Raw genomic sequence first — 24,048 nt, 5'->3', positions numbered from 1 at the left:
ATCTTCCTCCAGATACCCACCTGGGCCTAGGTTAATGTCCAACAGAAAAAGTGACCACCTCCAACACTAGGCTGCATGTCCCACTTGGAAAAACAAAAAACCCAGCTGAGAGCAATGGATGACTAGGAATTTACTAAAGCTTTGAAGTGAAGCTTCAGAACTTTTATGGGGTCACATCTTGCCTTCTCTCCCATACTCCACCTTCCTGACTTCCACCAGAGGCCCAGCCCAGAAAATCTCAAAAAGACTCGTGTAAAAACTGATATGCATTCAACACATAGTCATTGCAAGTGTTCCAACACTGCCGTCCTTAACCCTTGCTCTTCTTTCACCGACCGTGCTTCAGCCCTGCGGGATCTCCTTTCCATAACCCTGTTACTAATGATTAAAGGTAAGAGTGAGATGAAGTCTCTTAAAAACTAGAGGAATGCATTGTTCCTGCAAAACTAGAGGAATGCATTGTTCCTGCCTGTACTGTCTGAGGAGTCCTTTCTGCAAGAATCAGTCCTAAGGTGGCTCCAGTTGACCACCCAACCCTAGGCCCCCCACTGTGCCCTCAGACATCCTGTCTCAGCTCTGGGACTGACAGGAAGTGAAACTCAATTGTCTGCGTAGCAGACCTGCCTGGGACCCAGCCCTGAACCCCGGATGTGCCACCTCCCCCGCCCCCCAGGAGGAAGAAGAGAACGGAGAGGCTGGGGAGAACTCGGCTGTTGTTTTTTCCTTTCCCTTTGTTCGTTGCGGTTTCTTTCTTTCTGATTTTTATGATGTGGTTGATTAAAGAAATGAGCACCTGGAGCTGTAGGCATCAGAAGCCTCCTCCTTAGATCTTTCTTGGCCTTTCTTCCTCTCACCCCCACCAGTAAGTTACTGGGGTATGATGGAGCACAGATCTTGAAGACAACTCAAGCCCAGAGTATAAGTGATTCCGTCTTGTTCCTTATTAGAGGCGTCATCTCAAGTCCCACTTTGAAGTCTCCAAAAAATGTCTTAAAAGGAGGATCTTTAACTTCGTGTAGGAACGTAGCTGAGCATGACTGAAAAACAGACGTGCATAGGGTGCTAGCACTACCAATGTTAACTGCCAGGAAGGCTGGGCTCCTTGAGGATTAGCATCATGCCAGGATTCCTAGGTGCGGGGCACAGGGGCATAGAACTGATTGGAAGAGGGGCTGGGGGGCTGTTCTTACATCACTCAGGATGGCTAACCCATGCTCTTTGGGGCAGTCCCTAAGCTGGGCTATCGATGTCTTTGGCTGTCCTGCAAAACAAAGTACCGGACCTGATGTATAATAATCCTTCAAAGTGCTTACGATTCCATGACTAAGGAGATCATGTAGGAAGGAGAGACGAAGGATAGGGAGTGGCAGGGTTCTTGTCTTTTTAAGGTTAGAGGGGAGACAGGAGCAGAGAGACAGGCCGTCTCCACTCCCTACCTCAGATCTCCAGTTCAGATGCAACAATAATACTCCAAACCCTATTACTCAGCAGCTATATTTCTGACAAAAATGGAGGGTTCTCTTCCAAGTCTCAAAAGTCAAGAGCTGCTTAGATCCCTGTTTCCACTAGAGGGCCTCATGTATTCATTCCTTCTCCTCTCCAACCCCCACCAAAAATATGTGTATATTACACGTGTGTATATGTGTACTTACACGCGCAACACACACACAACACCCAAATACACCCTTCCAATCAGAGCTCCCCCCTCCCCACTCTCTACTACCAGGTGTAAAAGTGAAGATTCCAGGAACTCAAGCCTTTGTCACTGTGTCCTACTTCAATGAAGGGTAGGAGGGGGTTAGACGGGGGTTGGGGCGGGGCCAGGGAGCTGGATGCCTGGGTCCTCAGTTCCTACCAGAGAGTCCCTAGGCCTCTGTCGTTCTCCCCTGCTCTACCAGCCTCACCACCATCCATGCTGCCCCAAGAGCCTTAACTCGGAGCAGATTCCAGACAGGAGAAGCTGAAAAGATCTTTCACCCCGACTTTTGACCAGGGCCTCCACACCACCTGCCAAGGCCAGCAGGTAAAGTGAGGGGGTTAGGGCACCAAGAAAGGGTGGACACAGGGAAATGCTCTTTGCACCTGAACCTTGACCCCAGAATGAAGGGAGGAATGTGGTCTTGAGAGGAGTTGTTCTCAGCCTGGGGAAAACAAATCTGAGACAGCTGGGGTTTGGGTTTAACAGAGGCGAGAAAACTGGAGGCCAAGGTGGGCAGGTTATCTCAAACGGGGTCGGGCAGCGTGGAGCCCGCGGTGGCAGGGAAGAGTGGGCAGAGGGTGTGCAGTTTGGCACTCTGGCCTTGCTGCTGGGCATCTCCCGAGTATAAATTCAACCCATGGTGGACGGAAAGGACTTGGGAAGGGAGGCCCCCTGCGGCAGCATTTAGGAGAGGTGGCTGGGTGGGCAACTGCCAGCCTGCCTTATCCGCGGGCTCCCCTCCCCTTCCTCTGCCTTCGCCTCCCCGGGTTGGGGCTCGGGGAGAGGGTGTAAGTCACTGCACAGACAGAACTGCTGCCGGGGCGGGAAGACGAGCAGCGCTGGAATGTGGAGAAAGTGGCACAGACCAGAGCCCTGGGGATCGGGGGGTCGGGGGAGGAGGAAGGCGGGTCTGGTGAACTACAAGTTCCCCGAGCTGGGGGCGCCGGGCGCCGGCTGGCGGGCGGGCGGGCCGGCCGGGCTGGGGGGCGGGCAGCTGTGTCGTCAGGAGCGGGGCGGCCCCGCGGCGGCCGCGCCTGCCTGGCCCGTCCCCTCCAGCCCCGCTCGGGCTCCTGCTCCCGCGCCGGCGCTCCAGCTCCGACCGCGCGCCCTCCGCATGCAAGGTAGAGACCCCGCGAGCCCCGCGCCGCCTCCCACCCTCCCGCACTCGAGCGGCTCGGGGCGGAGGCCGCGGGAGGGGACGCCCCACGGGCTGGGGTAGGGCTGCTGGGCCGAGAAGGAGGAAGCGTGACAGCTGGAGTGGGTAGCTAGAAAGCTTTGCGCCAGGAGCCGGGGCAGCATGAGGGTTGGCCCAGAACCCCATAGGCAGCATTTTCCCCATGCCTTCCCCTCCATCTCTCCGGTCCCTGATCACTCGGACGGATGCTGAAGCTGGCTCCTAGGGACCCGAGTCGGAGGAAAGTCCGCTTTGGAACCTCCGCAGCGCTGCACGGGTGGAGAAGGGTACTTGGCCTCCTGGTGCCCAGCTCCCCACCTCTCTCCTTTCTACACCTGTCAGCGGGAAGTTTCTGAAACTACCCGGGTCTGAATCCCACTTTTCACCTTTAAATTGGGAAAATGAGGTTTACGGAGGAAGGCATGCAAATATTACCGGGCATCTTCCCAACCTCCTAACCACATGAACCCACATCCCCCAACCATGCCAACATTGTAACTTCCTCCTGTACTACACAGCGACACTCCCCCCGCCCCACAGAAATAGCACCCCATTAATCAGACAACACTACCGTCTGCGATGTTTGTGGAAGCTTAACAAATTTTAAGGCTTCAAGCCAAATGATTCCCTCTCAGGGGCCACTGATAGCAAGGATGGGCAGGAAAGAAGCGACCCTCCCTTAATCCTCACTAAGAGGAGGAGGATGCAAGCTCTGGAATGGCTAAGGGATTCAGAAGTTCAGGTCATCTGTTCTGGGCAGTCAAAGAGGGGTGCCTGCCCCTTGGGGTTTCTTCCTGAGTATTCTGGGGACATAGCTGCTTCTTGGGTAGTGGTAAACCTACATGACTTGGAATGTGAGCCGTGAGTGTTGAAGTGAAAAAGAAACTTTAAATGTTAGCACAGGCTTTGGAAATCATATTTATCTCTCGGTTACCAGCAATTTTGATACTTAATGTTTAAAATAAGATCTAGAAGAAGACCAGAGACACTAAGATTTAATGGAATGGACTAAGGACGGAATGTCAAGAGTCTGGGTGTGACCTTGAGAGAGTGTTCTCTCTCTGGGCCGCAGTTTTCTCCTCTGTAAGATAAGAGAGTTGGTGCCTCCCCGCTCAGAGGATGTTCTAGGATTCTCTGCCTCCATGTCAACTTCTTACTTTCTCACCCCAAGTTAGTAGGGGCAGGCAGGGAAACCAGAGAAGGGAAGGGAAGGGTGAGTCACAAATAGCTGGCAGGCGGGCAGCAGACCCCACCCTCCCAGCGCTAGCATTCGCCTGGACTAGCCCAGGTTATAGCTTCAGGGTTGGGATGGAGCAGGACAAAACTGGACTTGTTTCAGATTTTTAAGGCCCTGGACACCTGAAAAAAATCCCAGGAGGCTTTATGTCCAAGGTCTCAGCCCAGAGGTGTCGTTGGACCCTGATCATCTAGCTTCTATAGCCACCTCCTCACCCTCCCAGAGCAAAGTGCAGGATCTTGATATTACACGTCTGTGCCTGAGACACAGACAAGTGGGAAGCGGTACACCCAGGCTTCACTGCCGCCGGGGGTCCCTTGGAATTTATGCCATCCTGGGTCCAAGGCATCATTTTTCCTAATCTTCAAATATGTTTCTCTAGGTAATACCCTTGTATAATAACAACAAACTAGTGTTTATTGAGTTCTTTCTCTGTGCCATGCAGTTTGCTAAGTATATTGCATGTTTTACCTTATTTAATCTCCACGTGGTGACTGATTTCTCCAGGTAACCATTTTACGGATAAGAAAACAGGTTCAGGGAGATGAAATAACTCATTCAAGAGCCAGAATTCTAATCCATGTCTATCTAATTAAAAAATCCATTCTCTTAACTTCTACTATATACTACATTTAAGACCTGGAGGGTTTGAAAAGACAGGCAAGAGAGGAGTATTGTGCCTTTCCTGTTGGCCCCTTGCTTGCTCACTCAGTCATTTTCTCTCTCAGATTCCATTTCCTAGAACCTTGGAGCCATCTAAGAATCCCCAGGGGTAATCAGAGGCTAATTAAGCCATACAGGCCCCATTAACCATAAGACAATTATGTATTCATTAGATCTGTTGGCAGGAGAAGTTAGATGATAGTCATTGAAAGGACCAGATGGGTGGAGTGCTTTCTTCAGAATATTAGTGCCTCAGTACCTGCTTCTAAGTGTTCCCAGAGAGTGTCCAGAATAGGAATGCTATATGTGGAGATATGTGGCAGAGATGTCCCAGAGGCAGAGGCTGCAGAGAAGGTTCTTCCATCATCAGAAAAGAAATTTTAGTGGGCCCTAACCGCCTCCTTAAGCCTGCCCCAACAACCCTAAATAAGTGGGCAGAAGTGAGACAGAAGGTTAGGGCCTTGGGTTGAGTACCACAGTAAGTGGCTTTTAAGCATCATTCACCATTTAACAAATAATTATTTAGCACCTACTATATGTGCTCCAGGCTTCCCAGTGGCTCAGTGGTAAAGAATCCGCTTGCAATGCAGGAGACCTGGGTTTGATCCCTGGATTGGGAAGATCCCCTGGAGGAGGAAATGGCAACCCACTCCAGTATTTTTGCCTGGGAGATCCATGGACAGGGGAGCCTGGAGGGCTACAGTTCATAGGGTTGCAGTCAGACACGACCACCACCACCATATGTGCTCCACGTTTTCTCATATCCCCTCACTGTCCAGATGGATACTCTAGCATCCCATTCATCATCTTTGGATTAATAGTCCCCAAATATGACTCCCCAACTCGATACAACCATCTGTACAACTGTCACGGAACACCTAAAACACGATGGGCATTAGGTACTGAGGACAGACTGGTGAACCAGTCTGATACGCTCCTGCCCTGTGAAACTTGCATTCTGGTAGGAGAGGACAAACAGTAAGCAAAGAAGCAAATACATTGGCAAGATAATGTCCAGTCGCGGTAAGTTCTGTGAAGGGAACAAGGGGAAGGTGCTGTGTAAAGGAGGGGGCCTACCTTAGGACAGAATGATCTGGAAAGGCCTCTTGGAGGAGCTGACATTTCAGCTTAGGCAAGAAGTCATCTCTGCCAAGAGCAGGGAAGGGTGTTCCAGGCAGACAGAACAGTAAGTCTCATGGCCCTGAGCAGGGAAGAACTTCAAGTGCTTGAGGAACAGAAAGGAGGGCAGTGAGACCAGAGAGCAGTGAGTGAGGCGGGGGTGTGTGTGGGGAGAAGTGGGGGGCAAGGGGGGACGCACGCACACAGTTCTTGGGTTGGAGCCTTGAGGCCTCCACTTGTCACCTGCCATGGGAAGTCCCAACCTCTTTGAGCTCCAGTTTTTTTCATCTATAGAATGGCTATACCAATGATTTCTTATAGAGTTTGATTTTACTTCTTAATACAGTAGTAACTACCATTCCTTGTAGACCTTCTATATATGCCAGGTTATACTAGGTACTTTTCATACATTCTTTTTTTCTTTTCTTTTCTCATACATTGTTTGACTTAATCCTCGCAACTATGAAAGTAGACATCATTCTCCCCATTTTATAGATATAACTTGCCCAAGTCACACGATGGTATCAGAGCTGAGAATGGAATCCCCATATGACTAACCCCAGTTCTGTCTGACTCCAAAGAGGTGTGTACTATGCTAATGTAATTTATTATTGTAACTACTGTTACTGAATGCTCAAGGCAAGTTGCCCCCTGCAGCTTGGCCCCTGGGCCAGCAGTGGTCACCATGATCCACGTGTTGATGGCTCCTCCTTGGTTCCTGAGGCCCACAGCTGAATGCTGGGGCTCCCCAAACACTGCCTACCTAGCAGGGTGGAAACAAAGCTCCCTCACTCCGCACAACCGTCCTGGAGCTGATGCTCAGCGCCTTCTTCCCCTCCCTCCTCCCGCTTGTCTCCTGCCTGGGGCCCGCCCTTCCCCAGTGGAGCTCCGCAGGACGCAGGCAGACAGGCGGGGCTGGGGCTGGGGGCCCGGCGAGAGCTGGTTCTGTGTCGCGCGCGTCCGAAGCGCTAGAGGTCGTTGCGGGGCGTGGGTGGCTCCGGGAGTGGTGGCCGAGCGGGGCCGGGGACCAGGGCTGGAGGCGGAGCGAGATGGGGTCGTGGCCCGGGAGGCGTGCGGCCATCTCGGTGAGAACGACCGCAGGGCCGGGGCTGCGGGATCCACCCTGAGCTCAGGGCCGGGGAACTGAGATTGCGGAGACTGGGGGTGGAGGGAGAAAAGGTAGAAAAGCGGCTGAAGGCCACCCCCACCGGGACACCAGCCTGGGCGAGCGGGGCGGGGGCGGGGGAGTGAGGGTGGTCAAGAGGTGAATCTAGACAGACTAGGGGAGAAATCAGAGAGCTGGAGGAGCCAGAAACGCTGGCGACGGAGGCAAGGATGAGTCAGAGAAACACACAGAACAGTGTCCGGGAGTGGAGGCAGGAGGGGAGCGGAGGGCAAGGAAGGCCCTGGAGAGGCTCTCAGCAGGAACAGGAGCGGAGGCAGGAGTGGAGCATGAGTGCACCAGACGGAAGCGGGGAGGCGCGGAGAGTTGGTCAGTCCTGCCGCATGCTCTTGTCCTCTTCTTCCAGAACTACCCTTGGAAGCAAAGTTCCAAGCCCCGCAAGTACCACAACCAAGCTGCCTTTGTGTTCATCCTTAAAAAAAGAAAGATGGCCAAGGAGAGGGGCCTCATAAGCCCCAGTGATTTTGCCCAGCTGCAGAAATACATGGAGTGTGAGTCTTTCCTCTCATCACTCAGTCCTGGAGCCCTTACCCTTAGACAGTCCCTCCTCCTCGCTCCCCCCAGCTCCCCCCCTTTTCCCTAGTGGCCTTGAGAGTGGATGCTCTTGAGATACGCCTGACTGGGAGAAGGCGGGGAGGCAAATGGGGAGACACCTGGGGTCTTAGCCTTCTACCCACCTTCTCTGAATCTTAACTGCCTGCTTCAGATCTCAGAGAAGAGAAGTAACGAGGGCAACCACTCTGGAGGATCTGAAAGGTTTTTCTCTCTGTATTTCTCTTTTGTTCTTGAAATTTCTTTTTCGTCTCACTGGAGTCTCCTTTCCTGTTGGAGGTCTGGAGGGTGACTGGCAGAGGGCAGGGAAATCTGAACCAGAATCTTCCCTCTCTTCACTCCCTAGACTCCACCAAAAAGGTCAGTGATGTCCTGAAGCTCTTTGAGGATGGTGAAATGGCTGAATATCTCCAAGGAGATGTAAGTGGCCATTGGGAAATCGTCTCCTTCACCAACTCCTCCCACCTTGTTTTTGCTACTCGATTGGGATGCCCAACTTCCAAGGATGATTCTGGCCGAACCCTTGCTATCCCCTCTCCAGATTCTGCCAGCACCCATGGTTACTGCAGCTGCTGCTTTAGGACAAAACAAGAGATTCTGTGAACTCAAGATTTAGCCCAATACAGCACACGCCTGCCTTGGATGCTTCTCAACTCTGCATTTATTGTCATGTCCCCCCCACTCCCAAAGCAGTCCCCAGCTCCCATCCCGAAGATCTCCCTGGGGTAATGCTTGCTCTCATCATAGGCCATTGGATACGAGGGGTTCCAGCAATTCCTGAAAATCTACCTGGAAGTGGATAATGTCCCAGATCACCTAAGCCAGGCACTGTTTCAGTCCTTCCAGACTGGCCACTACATAGAAGACACTGTAAGAGAAGGTATGGTCCCATGTAGGTAGGACTGGGCTGAAGAAAAGTCAAATTATGTGGGAGTTTTGGGAGTGAGAGTTGAATTGAGTCACATCTTGGGGGCAAGGTGGTGGGAGGAGGAGGTAGGGGGTAGCCAGGCTGGTCTAGGAGCCAGAGGGAGAAAGGTGAAAGGTGAAAGCAGAGTTGGAACAAACAAAGGAAGGGAGAAGAGCCAGATGGAGGGAGCCCCAGCCTCAGATCTGCTGCATTTTTTGTGACCAGATGTGGTGTGTCTCAGTGATGTCTCCTGCTACTTTTCTCTTCTGGAGGGTGGCCGGCCGGAAGACAAGCTAGAGTGTGAGTTGCCATTCTGGACTGGGAGAGGGGGGGAAAGGTGAAGGGAAAGAGGGTATTCCCTAGCCAGACAAAGGTGGGGTCAGAGAATGGGCCCCATTTCCTTTGTTTCCCCAGACTCCTCACACTTAATGCCATCCACCAGAGTCACCCTAGTTCCCACGTCTTGTATATTTTCATGCGGGTGACTTAGGATGTTCTTGGGATTTGGGAGGTGTGTACTGTTTCCCCTCGCTTTTTGTCCCCGTCTTAGTCCCAGTCCCAAGTCCTGGGTTCTTCATCCAGTCTCTCCTATCTCTTTGTTTCCCCTGTGTTCGGTTATGAATTCTTTGGATCTCCCTCACAAACTGACCCCGGCCCCTAAAACCCCCCACAGTCACCTTCAAGCTATATGACACGGACCGAAACGGGATCCTGGACAGCTCAGTGAGTTGGGGGCCTGTGTGCTGGGCAGGGGAGTGTGTGTCCGTCTGTCTGCGCCCTCCCGCCCCAGCTCTTCCAGGACCTCGAGAAGAAGAGGAAGCTAGAGGGAGGAAATGAGTCTTCCAGGACTAAATCTGGGAGTAGATCCCAAGCTCGTGGGGCTTCCCTGATGGCTCAGCGGTAAAGAATCTGCCTGCCAGTCCAGGAGACTCAAGTCCGATCCCTGGGTCACAAAGATCTCCTGGAGAAGGAAATGGCAACCCACTCCAGTATTCTTACGTAGAGAATTCCATGGATGGAGAAGCCTTGTGGGCTCCAGTCCATGGGGTCGCAAAGAGTCGGGCATGACTTAGCAACTAAACAACCACAACCCACGCTCTTGACCCCTAAAAGCGGATGCTGGAGACATGATCTGGGGACTCCCTTGCAAACATAAACACATGGGCACTCATTTACTTGACAGAGGCACTTGAGGATGCGGGGGTCTGCGGGTGGAGCCTCGGTCTCTAGAGGAGAGTTTGGACAGTGGTAGTGAGGCGGGATATGGCTGTGGCTCTTACCCTCTTGGCCCCCAGGAAGTGGACAGAATCATCATACAGATGATGCGAATGGCGGAATACCTGGATTGGGATGTGTCTGAGCTGAGGCCGGTAAGGCAGCTCTTCCCGCATGTCCCTTCTTACACCTCCTCCTTCGTCAGTCCTTGACTTGTCCTCCCGCATTTCTGACAAGGCAGCTTGGCTGCCCTCGACTAGGATGGCTAGGCTGAGCATGCTAGGGGGCGGCAGAAGTGGGGGGCTGCTCACCCCACAAGCCTGCCTCCCTGCCTTCTCTGCTCAGATTCTTCAGCAGATGATGAAAGAGATTGACTATGACGGCAGCGGCGCTGTCTCCCTGGCTGAGTGGCTGCGGGCCGGGGCCACCACCGTGCCGCTGCTCGTGCTGCTGGGCCTGGAGATGGTGAGCAGGGGAGGCCTGTGAGGCTGGGAGACAGTCGGCTCGGGCTGTGCTGCCGGAGTCGGCTCTCAGGGCTCGGCCGCCCCGCGCCTGCTCTTCCCTCCCAGACCCTGAAGGACGACGGGCAGCACATGTGGAGGCCCAAGCGGTTCCCGCGGCCGGTCTACTGCAACCTCTGCGAGTCGAGCATCGGCCTAGGCAAACAGGGGCTGAGCTGCAACCGTGAGTGAGCGGCGCGGAGCGCGGGCGCAGGGGGCAGCCGGCTCCGGGGACCTGGGTCTGAGTCCCGGGCTCTGCCAGTGCCTGGGTGTGTGGCCCTGGGAAAGCCACATGGCATGTGTTTTTGCCAGCTTTTGATTTAGTATTGGGATCCAGCCGATTAACCATGCTCTGGTAGATTCAGGTGGACAGCGGAGGGACTCAGCGAGACAGACGTGTATCCATGCTTCCCCCAAGCCCGTCCCATGCGGGCTGCCACATGACCCTGAGCAGAGCTCCCTGAGCCATAGTGGGCCCTTGCTGGTTATCCACTTTGAACATAGCCGTGTATACATGACCTTCCCACACTCTCCAACTCTCCCTTCCCCCCAGCAACCGCAAGTTCGTTTTCAGCCTGTGAGTTTCTTTCTGCTTTGTAAGTTCATTTGTATCATTTCTTTTTAGATTCCACACATAAGGAATGTCATGCAGTATTTCTCCTCTGTCTGACTTATTTCACTCAGTGTGATGCTCTCTACATCCATGGTGCTGCAAATGGCGTTATTTCATTGTTTTTAATGACTGAGTGATATTCCATTGTATATACGTACCACATCTTTATAGATGGACATTTAAGTTGCGTCCAGGTCTAGCCCATAACATCTTTAAGTCTTAGTTTCTTCGACTGAAAGTGAGGTAATATGAGCATTAAATAAGTTGATGCCAGAAAAGAACCTCATTCAGTTCATGTACCTCCTATTAAGTCTGCAATAAAAAGTAGCTGTTATTTTTGGTGGTGTTTTATCTGGGCGTCCTTTTCCATCATCCAGCTCAGTTTCTGACACGTGAGTGGAGTGGGGGTGAGCGTTTGGTACAGTTGCTCTTTTAGGGGGAAGAGTGAGCGAAAGGCCCAGGTCTTGGGGGCGAGTCCCCGTCCCAGTCCGCCCCGAAGTTTAACTCTGCGCCGCACGCTGACGGCAGGGGCGAGGCGGCGGCCGCGGTGGGCGCCCGGGCGAGGGCAGGCCGGGCCGCCGCTGGGGCTGAGCTCTCCCCTCCGGCGCAGTCTGCAGGTACGTGGTTCACGACCGCTGCGCCATGAAGGCCCTGCCCTGCGAGGTCAGCACGTACGCCAAGTCCCGGAGGGACATTGGGGTGAGTGGCCCCGCGCGCCCGGTCCTGGCCCGGCGCCGCCCGGACCTTCCCGAGGCCCCTCCCGAGGACCTCCCCGAGGCCCTGCCGCGGACCCTCCCGGACACGAGGCTGCCTTTCTCCCCCAGGTGCAGTCACACGTGTGGGTGCGCGGCGGCTGCGAGTCCGGCCGCTGCGACCGCTGCCAGAAGAAGATCCGGATCTACCACAGCCTGGCGGGCCTGCACTGCGTGTGGTGCCACCTAGAGGTCAGCCCTCCGCCCCGCCGCCCGCCGCCCGCCCGCGGCCCTCCGCCCCGCCGCCCCGCCGCCCCGCCGCCCGCCCGCGGCCCTCCGCCCCGCCGCCCGCCGCCTCCACGTCCCGCAGCCGCGGCGGTGACAGGCGGTGGGGTCCCTTCACCGCTCCGTGCCTGCCTGCTCTTTCAGATCCACGATGACTGCCTGCCAGCCTTGGGCCAGGAGTGTGACTGTGGGCTGCTCCGGGACCACATCCTGCCTCCGTCTTCCATCTACCCCAGCGTCCTGGTGAGGCTCTTGGGCCGCGCTTGGGAGGGGAGCAGGAGCGCCTCCCCACGCTAAACACGCACACACACAGTGTCGCTTAGAGCAGAGAGCCTGTATCTCTAGGATTCAAGTCAGACTCTCATCTGTTTATGCAGTCGCACAATCCAGTATTCCTTCCCTCTGCCTCCTTCCCTTCCTAGGCCTCTGGACAGGAGCGTAAAACTAGCAAAATAAGCCAGAAGACTGTGGATGATTTAAGTTTGAGCACTTCTGAGGCTCTGCGGGTACAGGGCCGAGAGGGCTTCGTGGTGGGGACTTCATGGGAGGAAACCTGGGTGTTGGAGCCTGCTGCCTGGGAGTGGAGGGGAAAGCCTCCTGGGGGAAGTCAGCCCGCTGCCCCTGTCTCCAGGGTCCATCTTCACTGACAAAATCCTGCTTTCCTTATCCTTGTTTTCTTCCCTCAATGCAGATTGATCCCGTTTCTAACACCCACCCACTTCTGGTCTTTGTGAACCCCAAGAGTGGCGGGAAGCAAGGCGAGAGGTGAGAAGAGACAGAATAGCCTTTGTGAAATCGGGGGGAAGACCAGCAGAGGTTGGGAATCTGTGTGTATGGAGGGGACATGCCTCAAGGACATTCAGAGTGGGGAGTGTAGGGACCTCCTTGGAGGCCCAGTGCTTAAGACTCTGAGCGTCCACTGCGGGGGCAGGGATCCCATCAATTGTTGGGGAACTAAGGTTCTGCACGCCACGCCAAAAAAGAGTGGCGTACAGAATGCCCATCCCCTCCACGAGTTTTCCTCTTTCCCCACACAGGGTGCTTTGGAAATTCCAGTATCTGCTGAACCCTCGACAGGTGTTCAACCTCCTAAAGGATGGTCCTGAGCCAGGGTAAGGATAGATTGGGGGCTGTATCACAGGCTTGTGTGTGTCTGCCTGTCTGTGGACGTTGGAAGAGAGCAGGAGAGAGTGCATGTTGGGAGGGAAGGGCCAGGGGAGCCCAGAAAACCAGACTGCACAACGCTGCTTGTGCTGGGCGTCCCCGACCCTGAATTCCCTGGCTCACCTTGGTCTGCATCTCAACGGAAGGAGATGTCTGTTTCTCTTCACTGAGGAGTGGCTACAAGCTTGTACTTTTTCTCTGGCCTTAATAGACACAAGTCCCTTGACAAAGGAAAGGGCCTTGTAAGGAATGAAGACAATGAGTGTTTACTTGCCTGTCCCAAGAGTTGGGTAGCCTGGGTCCTGGTGTCCTTCCTCATTTTCCCTTTCACCTTCTGTCTCAGACTCAGATTCTTCAGAGACGTTCCTGATTACAGGATTTTGGTGTGCGGCGGAGATGGCACAGTAGGCTGGATTCTAGAGTCCATTGGTCAGTGAAGGGAGAGGCTGCAGGCGGGGCTCAGGGGCAGCAGCCCTCCAGAGCTAACTCTCCATCCGTCTCCCACCTGCCTCCCCAGACAAAGCCAACTTGCCTTTTGTGCCTCCTGTTGCTGTGTTGCCCCTGGGCACTGGAAATGATCTGGCTCGTTGCCTAAGGTGGGGAGGAGGTAAGTGGTTAGAAACTGTCTGGTAGCTCAGCTAGTAAAGCGTCTGCCTGCAACGCAGGAGACCCCGGTTCCGTTCCTGGGAAGATCCCCTGGAGAAGGGATAGGCTGCCCCCTGCAGTAATCGTTGGCTTCCCTCGTGTCTCAGACAGTAAAGAATCCACCTGCCATGCGGGAGACTTGGGTTCCATCCCTGGGTTGGGAAGATCCCCTGGAGGAGGGTCTGGCAACCCGCTCCGGTATTCTTGCCTGGGGAATCCCCATGGACAGAGGAGCCTGGCGGGCTACAGACCACGGGGTCACAGAGTCGGACATGCCTGAGCAGCTAAGCACAGGGGTGAGGGAGCTGGGTAGGAAGGGGAAGGCACATAGAGAAGGCATTTGGGGGCCTTCCCCGCTGGCCCAGTGGTTCAGACTCCAGGTTCCCACCGCACAGGGTGCAGGCTCAATCCCTGGGTAGAAAGCTAAGACCCCGCATGCCGTGCGGAGCAGCCAAGACTTTTATCTTTTTTTTAATTTAAAATAAGCATTTAGGCATCTGGTGAAGAAAAAGTGTTGGTGGAGAAGAGAGGCACAGGTAGATGGGTCCTAAAGTAGATCGTCTCAAAGGAAGAGGGCTCTGGAAGAAGCCAAGGGCCTGAAGGGCCAAGGGTGACAGTCTGAACTTAGAAGAGTCAAGGGTGACCGTCCTCTTCCCTATCACCTTGAAAATACTCTTTTGTTTCTCCCAGGTCTTAGAGCTCCGAATCAAAGGAAATGTGAGGATAAGAAAGAGCTATGTGTAAGGGCTGTGTATAAGAGCTCAGCCAGATTCTGAGTGATGGAGCTAGTGGGGAACTTGGCTGTGGCGCATTGGTTTATTCAGCCAATTACAATTGGCCCTTGAACAGCATGATCTTGAGCTGTGCTGATCCACTTACTGAGGATATTTTCTGGTAGTAGGTGTTACAGGATTGCACAGTCCATGGTTGGTTGTATCCACAGATGCAGAGGAACAGTGGATTTGGAGGGCTGACTATGTTATACTCGGATTAACCCCTATGGTATTCAAAGGTCAACTATAATCAGAAATCATTCATTCAATACCCTAATTATCTGTGTAACCAAATAGAATCTTAAATTCTATTATGCTTACTGGGGTATGACCACAGGCTTACTGATAATTGTCCACTGTTAACTATGTAGGCCTAAGGCATATGAATCATGGGTTCAAGACATACGAATCATGGGTTAACTTTGATTGTATCTTTCTTTTCCTTTGTTCTGACTAGTTTAAAAGAATTTGGGGAGGTGGGTTTGAGCATGTACACTTAGGGTATGTAAGGTTTTCACAAAAACTGGTCGGGGTCCTTGGCTAAGAGGAGACTCTGCCTTGGGCCCGTCGGTGTAATAAACTACATTCCATTCTCAAAAAAAGAAAAAAAAAAGAAATCATTCATTCATTCATCATAGTTTTTTCCCCAAGTCTATTGCAACATTCCCTTAAAGGCTCTCCCATTTCTACTGTTTTCCTATCCCTTCAAAGAGAAGGTTTGAGGGGTGGTATTGATAGATAAAGAGGTCAGTGTGGGGAAAGGTTGAAACTGTCTTGGAATGAGGAAGTTGTCTTGGAGTTGAGGCCTTTGGATTGAGAGTCCAGCTTTGAGATCTCACAGGAGATTATGGAATGGGAGCTTGCTCAGGAGAGAGAAAGGTATTCCAGGTGAAACAAGTTGTGTAAGACCAGCAGAGCTGCCAGACAAGGTGGTGGTGCACTTTGGAAAGTGTGAGTCGTCCATTGTGACTGGCGCGCAGCGGGCTGTGGGAAGAGGAGGCCTGACCCAAGCAGGGTCAGGTAACGGAGGATCATGAGTGCTGGGGACTGTCTGACTTCATCCTGCCATGACTGAAGGCTGGCAGCCCAGACATGGTTCGTCCGTTTCACACTAGCATGTTTGCCTTGCAAAGTTGTACATTTTTTTGACCTTGGCTGTATCCAAAAGTGGGTCACGTAGTCTTCAATTCACCATAATCCTCTCAGCTCCCTGCCACTCATACACTCTACCTTTCTAGCCTCTGAGGCATTAGATCGTGCCATCCCGGAACCACGGGGAGCTCTGGAACTCAGGAACTCATGAAAGATATATATATATAGGTATATAGAGATATATATATTACTTTCTATCAGTTCAGTTCAGCCGCTCAGTCGTGTCTGACTCTTTGGGACCCCATGGACTGCAGCACACCAGGCTTTGCTGTCCACCACCAACTTCCGAAGTTTGCTCAGACTCATGTCCATCGAGTCGGTGATGCCATCCAACCATCTCATCCTCTGTCGTCCCCTTCTCCTCACAGTAGTATGTAATATTACTTCGTATATAATAGAATTTTTTTTGGCTGCATGGTTTTCGTTGCTTTTGCTAGGGCTTTCTCTAGTCTCAGCGAGCAGGGCCACTCTTCATCGTGGTTGCAGAGCCCAGGCCCTGGGCGCACCGGCTTCAGCGCTTGTGGCTCACAGACCCAGTGGTTGGAGCACACGGCTCAGTAGTTGTGGCACGTGGGCTTAGCTGCTCTGCGGCATGGGGCATCTTTCTGGACCAGGGTTCAAACCCGTGTCTCCTGAATTGGCAGGAGAATTCTTATCCGCTGTGCCACCAGGGAAGTCCAAAATTACTCTTCATATAAAATATTATTCCAGAAAGTAGAAATATCTCTGTATATAGTAATTTGAACCTTGTATGTAAACATATGACCATTTTTGGAGGGGTATTCTTAAATTCTCAACATCTGACTTTGTTTCTTTTTTCATTACAGTGACTGTTTTTCCAAACATTTATTTATTTTACTTGGCTGCATTGAGTCCTTTTTCCTTTTTCTGGCTGCTGTGGGTCTTCGTTGCTGCTTGGGCTTTTCTTTAGTTGCAGCAAAAGCAGGGGTCACTCTCTAGTTGTGTAAGTGCACAGGCTTCTCATTGCAGGGCTTCTCTTGTGGAGCAGGGGCTCTAGGTGCCGGCTCAGTAGTTGCGGCATGGCACACAGGCTTACCTGCCCTGAGGTGTAAGAATCTTCCCAAACCCGTGTTCCCTGCATTGGAACGCAGATTCTTAACCATCGAACCACCAGGGAAATTCCTGACTTTGGTTTCATTGCAATATTAGACTCTTTGAAATCATGAACTTTGAATCTTCACTCTTTTTTTCCTAAAGAACCATACAATTATTTTATTTATTAGTTATTTATTTGGCTGCACCCAATCTTAGTTGTGGCATGCAGGATCTTTAGTTGCAGCATGCGAACCCTTCGCTGTGGCGCGGGATCTAGTTGCCTGACCAGGGATTGAACCCGGGCCTCTGGCATTGAGAGCTCAGAGTCTTAGCCCTGGGACCACCAGGGATGTCCTCTCACTTTGTGCTTTACAAATGAGATTCTCATAGCAGTTTCTGCTAATTCCATCTGAACCGTGAAAATAGTTATTTGAATACAGCACTGATGAAAATTTGTGTTGATATTGAAAAAAATCCTAAGATTCGAAGAGGGATTGATGAAAGGAATACTGCGATGGGAGCTCTATGGAGGATGGATTGGAGGCAGGAAGCAATACCTCAATTGCAGTAGTCTAGTTGATTCCTCAGTGGGTAAAGAATGTGCCTGCAATGCAGGAGACACAGGAGATGCAGGTTGGGTCCTTGGGTTGGGGAGAGCCCCTGGAGGAGGAAGTAACAACCCACTCCAAAGTTCTTGCCTGAAAAATGACATGGACAGAGGAGCCTGGGGAGCTGCAGTGCTTGGGGCCGCGCAGAGTCGGGCCCTGAGCACAACACACAGGCAGGAGGAGAGAACACAGAAGCAAAGGCAGCGTGACCGGTGGGGTCATGAGGCAGAAGCCACGGGCCTTGGGAGCTAACAGGCGGTGGAGGATGAGGTGAAGACACGTCTAAGACATTCTCTAGGTTTGTGAACTGAGCAGATGGGGGTACTATTTATTAAGACAGGGAATTTAGAAGGAGACCAGTTTAAGGAAGAAAGATAGATTCTGTTTTGGGTATATTGAATTTAGCTATCAGTGGAGCCCCCAGATGGAGATGTGTGGTGGGTAGTTAGAACTTGACTTTAGGAATTTGGGAGAGAGGTCAGGGCTAAAGATATGTGTTTGAGAGACATCTGCTCCAAAGAGATAATTGATGTCCTCCGAGGAGATGAGTTACCCAGGGAGAGAGATAAGAAGAGACGGTAGATAAGGACAGCCAGGTCCTGGTAAACATTCTATTTAAAGGTTGAGCAGAAGAAGATGAATTATTAAAGGAGTCTGTATTAGTGCCCTGTTGCTGCCGTAAAAATCACCATGGTGCCTTAAATCAACACAGATTTATTGTCTTAACAGTTCTGGAGGCCACAAATCCAAAATCATTTCCACTGAGCTAAAATCTTGGCAGGGGTGAAAACATGCTCAGAGACTTAAGAACAAATTTACGGCAATCGGGGGGAAGAGTTGGGGGAAGGGATAGACAGGGAGTTTAAAATCAACATGTACACACTGCTGTGTCTAAAATGGATAACCAGCAGTGACCTTCCGAATAGCACAGGGAACTGACTGCTCACTGTTACGTGGTAGCCTGGATGGAAGGAGAGTGGGGGAGAATGGATACATGTATGTATATGGCTGAATCTATCACAGCATTCTTAATTTGCTATACTCCAATATAATACAGGGCTGTATTTTTTTCTAGAGGCTCTAGGGGAGAATCCCTTGCCTTGCCTTTTCCAGTTACTAGAGGCTGCCTGCATTCTCTGGCTCATGGCCCACCTTCCATCCAGCAGTGTTATCATTCCAAGCTCTGCTTCTTGTCCTATCTCCTTCCATGACTTCTCTCTTGTAGCCATCTTTCACTTACAATGAGCCCTGTGATTACACAGGGCCCAGCCAGATAATCCAGGATGATCTCCTCACCTTAGAGTCCTTAGTTTAATCTTGTCTGCAAAGTCTCTCTTGCCATTTACTCACCAATTTTGTAGATTAGGTTGTGGACGTCCCTGAAGGGCCACTGTTTTGCTTACCACAGAGACTAAGAAAAAACAGAACAGGTCCTCTGTAATTTGGTGGTATTTTAGAGGCTAAGTGAGGAGTTTCATGAATTAAAATGAGAACTGAAGATATACTGTGGGTTTTGGCAGGAATCACTGGCAGTCTTTGCCAGAAGAGTTTCACAGGGTGGTATTGAGAAAGGCAAATTATAGTGGGTTGAACCATTGATGAAATGTGAGGAAGTGAAGATATTTTTTTAATCGTCTCTTTTCCTGATTACAAAAATAATACATGCACGTGGTAAAAAAAAAAATAATAATAATGATAATTCAGGACTTACCTAGTCTTCCACTGCAAGAGGCACAGGTTCAATCCCTCATTAGGGAAGTTCCATGTCCTGGCACAGAGTGGCCAAAAAAAAAAAATCAAACATCTCAGATACACTTGCCAAGAAAATGAAGTTCCCTGGAATCTACTCCCTGAAGTTTTGGAGTCTGTTCTTCCATGTTTTTCTTTCTAGACACATACTAATATGTATTTAGGCAATAAGATCATTGTATTGATGTTTTTCTTTTATATTTTAAATAAATGGTTCATCTTAGTTATCACATTTCAATATGGTCAGGTTTGCCTCACTTTTTTTTTTTACTACTGAGCAGCATTCCATTGTGTGAATATGCCATAATTTATTTAAGTAGCCTCCCCCTTTCTTTTTGGCCGTACCATGAGGCTTGCAGGATTATAGTTCCCCAACCAGAGACTGAACTTGAGCCTTGGCAGTAAAAGTATCGAGTTCTAACCACTGAACCGCCAGGGAGCTTCGTAACTAGTCTCATGTTGATAGACATCTGGGTAGCATTCAATTTTTTAATCACATACCATGCTACAATCTATCTCTGTACACAGCTGTGAGAATTTCTCTAGGAGAGATTTCTAAAAGTGGAATTGCTGGCTCAAAGAATATAAACATTTTACTCGTTATTTTATCTTTTAAAAATTACACAAATATTGCATCAGTACATTTTCACTGTGAAAGGTTTTACAAAATAAAATATGTGAGTCTTCACATAAAAGTTTCCACTTCCCTACCCGCTCACCAAATCCCACGTTCCTCCCCAGGGATAACCACTCTTCCCTATTTGCACTGTGTGTGTGTGTGTTTACACACACTCTGTGTGTTACACAAACACGCAGAGCTTTAAACAAAGAGGTGGGATCGCACACTGCCCTGGTGCTTCTTTTTTCTTTGAATATGTCTTGGAGAACTTTCCAAGTTATTTCTTAGAGATTTGATTCAGATTATAATAGCTGCACATTATTTCATGGCATGGATTTGGCATAATTTATATAGCTTTCCCCTCATAATGGATATTTAGATTGTTTTTTGTTTTTCTTTTTTTTGCTGTTTTAGAGAGTGAGGACCTCAGCAAAAATCCTTGTGCCTCCATCTCTGTATATTTGTGTTTCTGGAGGAAAATTCCTAAACATGGAATTGCTGTGTCAGAGAATATGTTTTGATAACATTTCGATAAAAGTTGCCAAATGGTTTTCCAAAAATGAAATACCAATTTATGCTCCAACTAACAGCAGAGGAGAGTGCCAGTTTATTCATAATCCCATTAACACTTGGTTTTCTCATCCTCTTTATAATTTGTCAATCTGATAGGCAACAAAAAGTTAACTACTTTACAGTTTTAATTTACAATTCTTTTAGTTATTAGTAATACTAAGCATCTGTAATAGGCATACTGGCCGTGCATGTTTTTTCTTCTGTGATTGGCTTGAGTTGTTTGCCCATTTTTCTATTGACTTTTTGAATATAGTGTTTTATGAGTACTTTTCAAATGTTGGATAAGTTAGTCTGTTATATGTGCTACAGGTACTTTTTCCCAGGTTGTCTTTTTTTAAAGCTGTGTGTTTATTTAATGATACAGAAGCTGTATGTTTGGGCCTTTTTTTCTTTTGGTCAGGACTATTTCTGTTTATTTTATGGCAATTTTGAAAATTCCAAATATATTTGCTTTACTTTTGTTTGATTTCAGAAATTTTAAATTTAATTTTAATGTGATTGTATTTATTGGTCTTCTTATTTGGCTCTAAGTTTTGTACTATGTTTTTTAAATTTTTTATTTTATAAAATAAAAGTTATATTTTTATAAAAATATGTATGAAATAAAAACTTTTATGTATTTTATGGCCTACAACTGATTAAGAATGTTGTGATAGTTTCATATGGACAGCAAGGGGACTCAGCCACACATACACACGTAGCCATTCTCCCCCGCCCATCTAGGCTGCACTATGCTTTAGAAAGGCTTTTTCCACTCAAAGATGATAAAACATTCACTCATGTTTTCTGCTAGCACAAATTTTGCTTACATTTAAATTGTTTGACCCATGTTGAATTTATTTAAGTATCAGGTCTTGTTACTTCTACATCCAGCACCATTTACTGAATAATCTTTCTTTTCCCATTTCTTTGAAATGTCATCATACACTGAATTCCCACATGTACTCGAGTCTATTTCTGGGGCGCTCTGTTCTTTACTATTGAGCTTTTTATTCTATTCACTGTGCCAGTATCAGCCTGTTCTGATACTGTTGCTTTATGCTGTGTTCTGTCTGGGAGAAGAGAAGGCATCAGAGAAAGATCATTCCCACCCATCACTCATCTTCTCAGCACTTTTCTCTTTCCTGGCGATTGTCTTTACTCGTCCAGATGAACTCTGGCGTTGTTGTTAGGTGTGCACACGCAGTGACACTGTCGCCCTCCACGGCAGTGACCGTGTGCAGAAAAGGGTCAGCACGTGTCTGGCCTTGAGACTGGGTCACGGAAGCCGTGGCTGAGCTCCCTGCCCTTGTCTGCTGCGGGCCGGCAGGGTCTGCAGCACAGGAGCACAGTATCCCTGGGAATTTGTGGAGCTGGGAGCTTAGAGGAGGTCCCTCCTCTGGGACCCAGGGCTTAGTGCTAACCTGTTTTCTCCCCCATCCTTAGGGTATGAGGGACAGAATCTGGGGAAGATCCTCAAGGATTTAGAGACGAGTAAGGTGGTACATATGGATCGATGGTCTGTGGAGGTGATACCCCAACAAACTGAAGAGAAGAGTGACCCAGTCCCCTTTCAAATCATCAATAACTACTTCTCCATCGGTGTGGTCAGTGGAGTGGGGCATGGGCAGGGGAGGGAGCGGGGGGAGTGGGGGTCAAGCTGGGAAAAGCTCGCAGAGGGCAGAAAAGGGACGTGGAGGGGAAGGGAGCCACGGCACGGAGATGAGGAGCTGGGGGCTCGTGGTGTGAACTGCAAGAAGAGAAGGCGGGGCGTATCACTCCCAAACTGGGGAGTGAGAGAGAGAGGGCTCTGTGCTGAGGAAGGAGGCAGCCTCTGATCTCACTTGCCCTGGACCCCCAGGATGCCTCTATTGCTCACCGATTCCACCTCATGCGGGAGAAGTATCCTGAGAAGTTCAACAGCAGGTGAGGGAAGGGAGAGTGCGGGCACGCGCAGTGCCAGGGACCAGCTTGGCCACGCGTGACTCCGTGCCTCGATGGGCGGTGACGCCCCTAGGAAGCCCCTTGACCGAGCTTCCCTGCTCCCACTGGGACCGCGGCTGGGGGGTTGATGGCCTTCCCTGTCACTGAATCACCTCTGCCAGCACTGTAACTTGTCCTGTCCCTCCTGGGCCTGGCGTTGGGGCCAACACAGAATGAAGAACAAGCTGTGGTACTTCGAGTTTGCCACTTCTGAATCCATCTTCTCAACGTGCAAGAAGCTGGAGGAATCTCTGACCGTTGAGGTGGGTGTGTTGAGAGCTCACCCCACATCCCTTTCGGCTTCTTGTGTCTCTTTAATAATCTCGCCCTCCACAGGAGCCGCCAGGAACTCCCATATTTGAACCTGTACTCTGACCTCTCAGTTCTCTAACCCTGATTTCCCAAGTTCTCAGGAAACACCAGTCCCTCACTGTCTGCACCCCTCGCGGACCTCCACCTCCTAGCCTTCCCTGTGTGTTACCCGGTGGAGGGAGCGGGCACGGCCGTGGTGATGCCGTGAGGCAAGGCTGTGTGCTCTCCCCGGCTCAGATCTGCGGGAAACCCCTGGACCTGAGCAGCCTGTCCCTAGAAGGCATCGCAGTGCTGAACATCCCAAGCACGCACGGTGGTTCCAACCTCTGGGGCGACACCAAGAGGCCGCACGGCGACGTCCACGGGATCAACCAGGCCTTGGGTGCTGCCGCCAAAGTCATCACCGACCCCGACATCCTGAAGACCTGCGTGCCGGGTAAGGGGAGCCGCCTTGGGAGCTGAGTCGGGGGTGGCTGGGGGTACTAAGGGCAAGGTGTGGCTCTGGTGGCACACTGCTTCCACAAAACCTGTCTCCCTACTTCCCGCCCCGCAGACCTAAGTGACAAGCGGCTGGAAGTAGTGGGGCTGGAGGGTGCAATTGAGATAGGCCAGATCTATACCAAGCTCAAGAATGCTGGACATCGGCTGGCCAAGTGCTCTGAGATCACCTTCCAGTAAGAAAAACTCCAGCTGGGGGCTCTGAGGGAAGGAGTGGGGCCAGGAAGGCAGCCAGGTTATGGGAACGCTAGGGAGGGCCTGTCCCAGATCTTCCTTGCTGACAGAGGGGCCCAGAGCCAACCAGGGAACAGAGTTGTGGTACTCAGCTGGCAAAGAAGTCGCCACCAATTTGTCTTGACCTTACACAGCACCACAAAAACCCTCCCCATGCAAATTGACGGAGAACCCTGGATGCAGACACCTTGTACAGTGAGTATTGCCTACGCCTGCCAGAAACTGAAGCCCCGGGCTCTGTGGGTCCTCAATCTCCCTTCCATGGATTCTTCACTTCCTTCTGAGGCCTCAAGTTCTCCATGCGCCTTCCTCCTAAATCCTGATTTCTCAGTCCCTGGCCTTCCAACTGTGGCCCCTCTAGGACCCTGGACAGATTTCCCCCCAAGTCTCTGCTGCTCTAGCCCCCAGGCACCAGGTCCTGCCTCTGAATGCCGCTCCTTCCCTTCCAGATCAAGATCACTCACAGGAACCAGATGCCCATGCTCGTGGGCCCACCGCCTCGCTCCTCCAATTTCTTTGGGTTCTTGTGCTGATGGGGACATCTCAGCCTCCAGCCAGCTGTGCAGCTCCTTGTCCCCGGACTGTCCCACCCAGGCTCTGTGAATTGCTGCCACACCCTCCTGCCAGCTCAGGGGGCGCTCCTCCACCCTCACAGTATTTATTATCCCGCACCTCGCCCCCTACCCCCCATACACACACGCACACACACACGCACACACGCGCACACGCACACAGACACACACACAAATAATACATTGAAAGTGCCTCATCTGAATAAAATGAACTTTTTTCCTCACTGGGATATCTGTTAAGTAAGTGGTACACCTCCTTCCTTTATCCCTCCCCTCCTTAAGTGACAAAGAT

The 24,048-nt window shown here is 50.9% G+C and overlaps 1 protein-coding gene across 5 annotated transcripts; it reads left to right on the top strand.

Annotated features, from left to right (window-relative positions):
• Positions 1-1,705: 1,705 nt before the first annotated feature.
• DGKA (diacylglycerol kinase alpha) lies at positions 1,706-23,996 on the top strand. Of its 5 annotated transcripts, XM_065934958.1 has the most exons (25): positions 1,706-1,787; positions 1,899-2,023; positions 7,422-7,566; positions 7,974-8,047; positions 8,375-8,507; positions 8,760-8,834; positions 9,208-9,257; positions 9,830-9,904; positions 10,095-10,214; positions 10,319-10,433; positions 11,473-11,561; positions 11,687-11,806; positions 11,984-12,082; positions 12,262-12,345; positions 12,531-12,604; positions 12,877-12,951; positions 13,347-13,432; positions 13,521-13,610; positions 21,604-21,764; positions 22,019-22,083; positions 22,313-22,403; positions 22,690-22,888; positions 23,006-23,126; positions 23,319-23,379; positions 23,634-23,996. In XM_065934958.1, exons 3-25 carry the CDS (start codon positions 7,503-7,505, stop codon positions 23,715-23,717), a joined length of 2,205 nt encoding a protein of 734 aa, XP_065791030.1. In that variant the 5' UTR covers positions 1,706-1,787; positions 1,899-2,023; positions 7,422-7,502; the 3' UTR covers positions 23,718-23,996. The 5 variants fall into 5 exon arrangements, with proteins under 5 accessions (XP_065791030.1, XP_065791029.1, XP_065791031.1 ...); XM_065934957.1 differs by lacking the exons at positions 1,706-1,787; positions 1,899-2,023 and adding an exon at positions 2,719-2,820; XM_065934959.1 differs by lacking the exons at positions 1,706-1,787; positions 1,899-2,023 and adding an exon at positions 6,801-6,866.
• The last annotated feature ends 52 nt before the right edge of the window (positions 23,997-24,048 follow it).

Source organism: Muntiacus reevesi, chromosome 4 (genome assembly GCF_963930625.1).
Source record: "Muntiacus reevesi chromosome 4, mMunRee1.1, whole genome shotgun sequence".
In the NCBI taxonomy this organism is placed as follows: Eukaryota; Metazoa; Chordata; class Mammalia; order Artiodactyla; family Cervidae; genus Muntiacus; species Muntiacus reevesi.
This window is presented reverse-complemented; position numbering and strand designations above follow the sequence as displayed.

Excerpts from the sequence above, each read along its gene's own strand:
- DGKA (XM_065934955.1), top strand. The coding sequence starts at position 6,942 with ATGGGGTCGTGGCCCGGGAGGCGTGCGGCCATCTCG. Across the intron at positions 10,434-11,472 it reads ACAGGGGCTGAGCTGCAACC|TCTGCAGGTACGTGGTTCAC; the intron begins GTGAGTGAGCGG and ends CCTCCGGCGCAG. Across the intron at positions 23,127-23,318 it reads TGCTCTGAGATCACCTTCCA|CACCACAAAAACCCTCCCCA; the intron begins GTAAGAAAAACT and ends GACCTTACACAG.